General features: G+C 40.5%; 1 protein-coding gene across 1 annotated transcript; it reads right to left on the bottom strand.

The window, feature by feature from the left end:
- Positions 1-1,805: 1,805 nt before the first annotated feature.
- Positions 1,806-9,071, bottom strand: cxxc4 (CXXC finger 4). Its single transcript, XM_042484445.1, has 2 exons — positions 8,220-9,071; positions 1,806-1,946 (listed from the first exon to the last, which is right to left on the bottom strand). Exons 1-2 carry the CDS (start codon positions 9,042-9,044, stop codon positions 1,806-1,808), a joined length of 966 nt encoding a protein of 321 aa, XP_042340379.1. The 5' UTR covers positions 9,045-9,071.
- Between the last annotated feature and the right edge of the window lie 451 nt (positions 9,072-9,522).

Below are 9,522 nucleotides of genomic sequence, written 5' to 3'. Positions count from 1 at the left end.
GAAGCATGAATGAATGATGTGTAGAAACCATGCTATTATTCCATTTCCAGCACCAAATAGTTTTCTCTTCCTGATTGCATGATTACACATTAGTGCTTTTCCTCTACCCCATAACAAAGACTTTACACTTACATGATGTCACACTTGCATATAAAATAGCTTATCTATAAATTTGTCTTTTCTTGTCAACAGTTTTTGGGATGTGGCATTAATATTGGAGGTCTAAAGGGAAAATATAATAAATACATTTTTAGTGCTGGACTGTGGTTGATTGCTGGAGCTCTCTAATAAGGTCCATTGTCTAAAGCTGTTATACTGGGCTCTTTAAGTCTGCTTCTGGTGCCCGACTCTATAAAAGTGGTTTAAAAAAACCAACCATTTCTGTTTCTACATTATATGAGCATCTTGCTTGTAGTTAAATGGCAAATGTATTCTACTGAAATAAGTCAACATATCCTCATACAACAGTTATGTGATACAAATTACTGTCCCTATACCACTTAAGTTCAGTTTAGCAAAAGAATTAGGGTTGGGCGTTGTAATGGCGTGACTTGATGTACATACATAACTTAAAAGGACTCAGCATTGACTTTTGGTTTCAGTTGGGACACAAACAGTAGTCTCCTTGGTTAGAGTCCTGTGTTTGTTTGACCTAACCACCATTCTGACATCGCCTTACATGGGTTTTGTTGCTCTTAATAACACGTCACTTGATTTGCTCTTTTGCTTTCATCGTAGTAGGGAGCAATAAGCCCTCAGTAAGCACCAGGCACCAGGCTTTGAAGCCAGTTTGACATAACAGCCAAGCTGGAGTTACAAGTTCACGGTCTATCACGTGAGGACATGGACCCAAAACATTTTTTTCCTGTAAACTTGCATCGTGAAAGAGAAGTCTGTAAATCAGTGGAAACATTTTTTTGAGTGTCACAACCCTCACATATGACTCATTTCACTATTGGGATTTTATCCACTTGGTCCAGTAACATGTTAAAAGTCTGCACTGCACGATTGAATTATATTATCCCTTTTTAAGTTAGCAGTGAGTTAAACCTAAAGTCAGCTGTTCTGCTCCACTTTCTTTATGTGCCCACAGTTGCGGAAGATCCAAGAATTTTATATCTGAAAACTGAAACATTTTTGGCTTCCTATACGCAACTTTCATAGGAATTAACAGAACCCCACCAACCACACCGTATCCAGTTCTCTATATAAATCCACAAAGAGGATAGCCTATGGCGCTCGTGATCACAGCCTTCCTCATTTTTTTAAAATTTAATTGTTGCATTACAGCCAAAACTTAAAGTATGTAAGGAAATCAAAATAAGTCCAAATCACATAATTGTTATGGAAAACCACCTTGCTGCAATGCTCTGCGCTCATTGCTAACCCACGATGCATTTGCTGAAGACTTTTCTCTCACACTTTTTCATACAGGCTCTCAGTAATGACGAGATACCTTTTAACTTCTCAGCCAGAGTCAGCATCAATAATTGATTCTCATCTGTTTAAAATTTAAAGTGCCACACATTAACGTCCTCCCGCACCTGCTCTTTCACGCTGTCCATCCTCCACTGGGCTGCTTTCTCTCCCTCCCTCCCTCCCTCTCCCTCTCCCTCCTTCTCCCTCCCTCTCTCTCTCTCTCTCTCTCTCTCCCTCTCTCTCCCTCCTCACAGTAAAATAAAGACAATGGCAATGAGTTCTCTTTCACCACTGAACCAGGGATGTTAAATCAAACGGGGGCAGAGGAGGCGACAGACCACATAATGTAAGGGCATCGTCCAGACGCCTCCGATTACGCTTTGGCCTTAATTGGTGGCAGTGGCAAAAACGATGAATTCTTTAACAGTGCCGTGCGGTTGTGCCTCTCCGAGCACAGCAACGGCCTGAGGAGGACAGCTACACGGTGCAAATGGAAGCTGACAGAAAATCCACACGGCACGACCAATCTAGGGGAAAAAGGGCATGACAATGAATAAGGGGGCCCATGCGCTTAAGTAGCTGAGGGTAGCTTGCAGGGGAAGATGTGTATAATTAAGCGGTCTGCATCGTGGTTCAGATGGCAAAATCCTATTGTCTTGACAGGAGCTTAAGGTTGCCCTTTAGGTTGAGATGCGCAGCGGCGTACGGCCTCATTTTTCTTTTTTTTTTTCACACTCCCCCAGACCTCTGCGACCAAATTAATCTGCAGTTTTAAAGCTTGAATAAATCCAGTAAGTTAGAGATCTGCAGATCTAAAGGCCGTCTGTCCCTCAGGCTTTTCCTTCCTAGTTTTTTTTTATTTCTTTACCCCCTCTCCTTTGCCCACGGAGATTGGCTGGCAGCACTCAGTGTTATCTCCAGGGAGGCAAAGGTTTGGGGGAGGGGGTGAAGGCCACAGATTTGTCCTTATCTATTCTGAGCACACCTAAAACAAATTAGACCTGGCTGCCGTTGCTTATTTGGCTCCCGTGCTCTCATTAAGGGGCTGAATCCAAGCTATTTTCCTCAAGGTCCTGCTTCCTACCATTTTGGGTCTTGTCTTTTATCACAATAGCAAAGGTTTCTAGGCAGCCATGCCACCTTTTCATCTCACCCATTTCATGTAGTCATATCAACCCTGCACAAAGAGCAGAGGGAGAGAAAGAACATCCCCTTACTCCAGGATGCTGTTTTCCTGCACATGACTTGCTGCTGGCCTTTGACATTTGTTAATTGAAAGTAGGAATCTCTTCAATTAGATTTCAGTTTTGCCCTTTCCCTGCTTTTTCTATGCTCTGTAATGCCACTAATGAAATGGAGGCCTCTTTTGATTTTATTTCAAGGATTTCCCTTTGTCTTTGTCGTAATATGAACATCAAAAAACAGAAGTGGTGTTAAAGTACAAGTGTTCATGTTAATATAGTCAACAACCAAGTGAGCTGGCACTTTAAATGCTGTCATTTATGATTATTGTATAGTTAAGTTGCTGCTAGTTAAGAATGCTGCAAACTCTCGCTGCAAAGTTTGCATTATTAAGTTATTCACAAGCAAAACCTTGCAACCAACATTAATTATACATGCAGGGTTTACACCTCAGATCCTCATGTTGGAAATGTTTGGTTGGATGTTACATTCAAACTTTCCTGTAAGCTTTCACTGCACTGGTTAGACTTTTGCCACAGAACACTGTTTTTGTTGGATTTATTTAATTAAATGTCTGACTATGCAGCAAAGTGTTAAACAGACACAAACTTAAATGACTTTCAACAAATCTTGAACTCAACTTCCTTGTTTGGTCAAAAATCCTAAACTTATAAAGCCTTTCTATTTAGTCTTTATTCCTTTTGTCAGAACATTAATTGTCAGTCATATTTACATTCGTACCATAACAACAAAATAACATTGACTGTGACACTGCTTCTCATAAACTAAAAACGGCAGGACTTGTGTGTATATTTCTTAATATGTCTCAGTCAAACATTATTATCGACTGACAGCAAGCTCTACCTTGTTAGTTGTATACAGTCCACACTTAAAAGCATTTATGAAGGCAACCCCGAAATGAACTTAACTCACAAAAGCAATTTAAAATTCTCCCTAAAAAACTGAATTTGACGAACATAAAACCTGCTGAAATTAGAAGACACTCATATTGCAAACTAATAAAAATGCCCCAAAAGCCACTGTCAGCTTCACTGTGGTGCGGTTGTGGCATCATGTTTTGCTTTTAATGATTATTAGATTATTTTAGAGCTGCAATGATTAATCAAGTAGTTGTCAACTAAGCTGACAATCAATTAATTGGTTTTAGTCATTTTTAAGGGAAAAAAAAAGTACGAATTCTTTGATTCCAGCCTCTTAAACGTGAATATTGTCTTGTTTCATATCTCTACCTTGACAGTAAACTGAATATCAAAATATGTGAAGATGTCATTTTTTTGGCTTTTGGGAAACACGAATTTGCACCATTTTATAGACTAAAAAAGTAATGCATTAATCAATAAAATTACCTACAGATTAATCAACACTGAAAATAAATGGTAGTTGTAGCACTAGTGTTTCCATTGAGCCACTTGTTGGTTGCTGAAAACCAAGTACCTAAAAACACCCTAAGGGGCTCCCAAGATAAATCTGAAGGGTCTCAAGATAATTAACACAAAATGATGGTCATTTTGTCTGACTTTTCTGTCATTTGTGCTGTTTTCTTGTGAGAAACTTTCGTTGCTTCAGGCATATAAAAATCCTTAAATCGAAAGTTTTGGGTGAACTGCTCACAAATCATCACCACACCAAGTGCATAACCTGTGAAGAGGGGTCAGAACTAGTCATTTTCAGGGGCCATGAGTGAAAAAAAGAGAGCTGGGAAACACTGCAAGAGAAAATTATGGGGACATATGGATGCCCTCAAACCATGTCAGTTTTAGTGCCACAGTGTTAATCAATCTGTTGAGCAACACAGGCTGGCATTTACAGAATTTTAGGAGAAGGAGAAGGCCCTTTTTCACGTGTCTTCCTGCAGGTAAACAGGTGAGGTAAACAGAGGTGAAGACACAGCTTGCCCACATTCGAGTATTATTGCATTTGAAAGTTAATGAAGGACCTTTGAGCCATAGGAGCTCAAGCTACGCAAAGGTAACTGCTCGGGAAATGTTAGGTTAGATGAGATTCCTCTGCCAGACTAATCCATCCTGGAGCCTGAGAGCAGCACAGAGACGGAGAGAAAGAGAGAGAGCGAGAGAGAGAGAAAGAGCAGAATCTGCTGCAGAACAGCACAGCAGTGACACAGGGCAATTCTCTAGGGCCTTGCATTAGCGCGCTAAATTAAAGGGGGTATTAGATTAAATTGGCTCTCCGATTTCAGGGGTGTGAGTAAAATTCTGATTTGCATTTTCCACCGCTGCTTAAGATATAATTAGTTCAGGGTGATTCCCATGTGGAAAACACTGACAGCCAAATCTAACTGGCTGCCAGTAGCTTATCGTCTCTTCCAAGGCAAAAGGTACTCATGGCTCATGTCTGGTGTGTTTGTTTGTGAGCATGTGGTGTGAGTGTACATCTTTGTGTGCATATACCGTTCACATGTTGGTTTACAAACATGGGCTACAAATTCACCATCTAAACTTACTTCAGCACCTGACTCTTCACACCTCTCAATCAAATACCACTCAGCTATGAGCGACCATTAGCACCAGCACGAACAAGGTGAAAAAAAAAACACCACTCCCTGTGAATGTATGTATAAGTTTGTCAAAGCAAGAGAACAACTTCACACCTCTAAGATTCCTTTAAACTCAAAACCCATTTCCGCAGCAGAAGGTGCGCCTGTAATTACAGATGCAGAGTCAAAAATAACAATTACTGCTGGAGAAGTCCATAATATGAATTACTGAACTCAGTGAAGGAGCTTTTAAAAGCAAGTGTGGATTTGTTTGAGGGGTTTTCACACCCTTGGTAATTCTAACCGTCTTTGCAAATGGATGTTTTCCAAAAGTGCCTCTACCCATGCATTATGAATGAGAGGCCAGCTTCCTGGACACCTGTTTGGGGACACCTGTTAGTACACGATATGTGGAGTCAACATTAAACGAGCTTCCGATTATGGTTTTACATGTCCAACTCGTAACCCATCAGTGACCCCTTAATTTAACCTCTTAAACCCTGGTTTCCCAATAATTCACCTTTTAAGAAGAGTCAGAGATTTCCACACTGTATGAAAAGTCTTAGAAATATTCTGTGTCAGCTTCATCTAGTGTTGATTGATATGGAGAAAATCAAATATCTCAAGATTTTTTTATCAAAATACCTCAATGGCAATATTGCGGCTATATTGTATGGTTTACTGTTTTTGCCATCACTAAATATTTACACAATGAGATTTTTGATAAATAATAACTAGAATGTGGAAAAGATGACTAAGTGGGTAAATGCAAGTAATATAAAAATCTGATACGTTCAGATTATTATAACACAAACCAGAAAAAGACAAAACTTATGATTTCACAATATCCAAAATATAAGACGATATCTGGTCTCATATCATGATATTGGTTCAATATCGATAGATTGCCCAGTACCAGCTTGTGTCAACACATACATCAAACTAATGTACAAAATACTAAATAACATATAACATTATGGTTTTTATGGCTGCACCAAATGGAAATAATCTAGATATCAAAAAATCTCTTCATGATCAAGTCATTTAATTTGTTGTTAAAAGTGTCCTAAAAGTTGAATTTTCCATAGCAACTGAAATATGGTGAATTTCCAGCTGGAACTGAATGTCACTTTGACGTTAGAAAGATGTTGGACTGTTACGCTCGAAAGACATTAAATGTTGGCTGAAATGAAAATAGAGTTGATGACATTCTAAATGTCTGACCATGTTTGAATTTCACGTTGCGTGGACGTTAACATACTGACTTTTTGCAGACGTTGGGTCTTTTTCTCAGTACCTCACGACTAAATGTTGTTGTTATTCTATGTTGGGATAACGTTGGCACGTGACTTTTGGAAGATGTTTGGTTACTTAACTTGTTTGTTGATGTTTGGTTATCTTTCTTATTTCAAGATGCAGGGACTGATTTCTGATTGATTTTATTATTTTGCAGTGTATAGCTAGATGTTTTTAACCAACATTTATCCTGATACACACTTTTGCAAACAGTGGGATCCTGTCTTTGAATTTTCCAATTTAGAACAAAAACTCTGTAGGTTTGAACAGTGCTGACCCATTGTTAGGGGTTAAAGAGGTAAAAAAAAAAACAGCTCTAAATGCCTCCATTTCTGTTTCAGTTGCAAATTGAAAAAGCTTTTGATGCCTGGGACTCCTGTCAAAATCATTAAAACTTACTAAGATTTTAATCAGGGATATTAGCTGTGAATGGCATGCTATCAAACCAGGATTGAACTGACAGAAATCCTCCATGTAGCAGTAGATTCTAGAGTACATGAGACAAATGATGAGAATCATATGAATAAATAATAATATGTTATGTCACATTGAGCTCGTCAACACTATGGGGTCAAGAACAATCTGCAGCATTTGCATTCAGGTACAAGCTCAGTCTACTCAGAATTGTTCCATAGAGAGCAGGCACAGGTGATATGTATACATTTTGAAACATAACAAAACACACCTAAATGAACTTTAAGATTTATCTGCAAAAATGAACATCCACCACAGAGTAAAACAAGAATCAGACAATCTGATGGCACAAACTAATAATGAACAGTGGAATCCATACATGGTGTTTTTCAATCAGTGGATTAGGTAATATTTTATAATTAACCTCTTTTTCCTCTCTATGTAATTACTTAATTAATGAGCAAATCATCAGGCCCTCAGGTTGCATTTGTTGGTGACTCATCCATACAAGCTCATGTTAAGTCAGTGAAGTTCAACCTCTCAGGGTAAAGAGAAACATATTTGCAACTTAACATTCATATTCTGCCTTTGATAACCAAATGTCAGCGACAAAATAAATCAATTAAAATGAACCTTTAAAAACAACGCTGCCCTCTGATTGTGTCCTAATGAAGCCTCTTGCTACTTGTCAATTAAGCCAGAGCTTAATATCTTTCCTAAGTGACAGAGTATTTTTCTGCCTCTGCATCTTTTTGATATGCACCATGCCCCAGATCGATCCATAATTGGCCATAATGACACAAAAATATCATATAAAATGATTTCATCTCACCCCTACTGTATATGCACAATCAATTCATACAGGATCAGTGGGAGAGGATCACTGTGGGTGTTTGACTCCCCTCCCCGCACAAAACTTGGGGTATGTTTTGAGAAACGCCATCAGCGGCCCTGCCATCACTCTCACCATCTCTTGGTGGTCGGAGGCTGAGGCTTTGTGGGATATTGATTCTCCCCATCCAGAGACGGTTTCCATAATTGGTTAAAATGACCGGGTGCAGAGAGGGATGGCTCTCTGCTGAAAACCATTTCCCAGCCCTGCTTGGAGCAGAGCCAAGCTCGGGGTTGTTCGGATGCGTTCCAGCCCCAGCCTGACTGGCAGCAATTAGGGGTGTCTGAGCCAAGCTCAGCTTGCGCTCCACACAAACACCCCTAATTACTGCCAATTAGGCTAGGCGGGTAGGCAGATTTGAGAAGCCGGGGGGATGTTCAGGCATGGGTGGGCATGGAAACAATTTTCAAGGGCTTAGAACGTGACTGGATGAAAAGGTTAATGCTTTGGAGTGCAAGGGGATAATAACAAAAGAAGGGGAAGCAGAGCCCCGGCTCTCACCTCCAGCGACGAGCCTGGCTTCTTCTTCAGCTCCTCGCATTTCCTAAATTTGCAGATCTGGTGGCCCGTTTTGCGGTTCCGACAACTGCTGCAGACACCACAGTTGATTAGCCGCCTGCAGGGTGCACAGACCCCACACCTTTTCCTTTTCTTCTTCGCTGGGTTTCCACTGGATACCGAGGAATTATTCTGTGGGCAGTCTGCCAGATTGGCAATTTGAAACGCACTGTCTGTAACGGCTGCTGAGGCTGCGGGGGAGTGAAGGGCTGTCATGACGATGACCCCGGGAGGTAATGAGATGCCCCCTAAAGCCGGGATAGCGGAAAAAGTTCCAACGCGTTCTGGGAGATTCATTATCTCTGCTTCAGCAGCGCCGCATTTCAGCTTGTTCATGCATTCTCCTGCTAAAGGTCTGCAGTGTTCGGGGGATAAGGTAGAGAGGAAATTATTATTTGCCATTTGCAGCGTCTCTGGCGGCACGCCAGGCTTCCCCGGCCTCTGGGAGTCATTTCTATGCATGCTGGTCCTATTAGGGTTTATTGCCGCTGATTTCCTTCCCCAGAGCATGGCGTTATCGCAGTTCCAAGGGGACATGCCAATTCTAGCACTGGGAAAAATGGGCGTTGTGATGCGGGCAATCTTAGCAGTCTGTGGAAATGCCCCATTGGTTTTATAAAAGTTTGCAAAAGACCTGTACCTTTCCATTTCTGCGTTATAATCCAAAAGCTGGCTTAATCCACCATCCTGAAGATTATCCTTTTGTAAGAGAGACACGTCTGCGTTCTGTCCGTTTTCAATGCAAAGCGCATTGTTTATGTTCGCCATGGCTCAGGAATGGTCGTCAATGTTCAGGAGAAGAGAGTGAGGTTACAGTGGCCTTTGTGGAACTGGAGCTGGTTACGAACAGTGTGTTACCATCCTGGTTTATCTTCTCCAGTGCTAAAAGTGAAAAAAACAAACAAACAAACAAACAAACAAACAACAGTTACACATAAAAGAGGCAAATGTTTTCATTCTAATCAGATTTCATTTCTCTGCTTCAACTTTTCTCTGAAGATAACAGCCAAACATTTGAAGAATCTTCTGGCACATTGTTTACGCCCTGCGTTTTCTAATGGAACTATCACAAATAGTCAGAACTGATCTTCATGTGGTGACAGTAACGTGATAGCTGTGACAGACCAACATGTCATTATTATAATGGGGTAAGAGAATTAGCACGCTTCAAAAAAGACGCCACACTTTCAGCAATTTCTTTTAGACGTCTTGTCAAAGTATTGTTACACATTTTGAAGAAAGTCCA

Source organism: Plectropomus leopardus, chromosome 4, assembly GCF_008729295.1.
Source record: "Plectropomus leopardus isolate mb chromosome 4, YSFRI_Pleo_2.0, whole genome shotgun sequence".
Lineage (NCBI taxonomy): Eukaryota > Metazoa > Chordata > Actinopteri > Perciformes > Serranidae > Plectropomus > Plectropomus leopardus.
The sequence above is the reverse complement of the archived record's forward strand: the minus strand, read 5'-3'. Positions and strand labels throughout refer to the sequence as shown.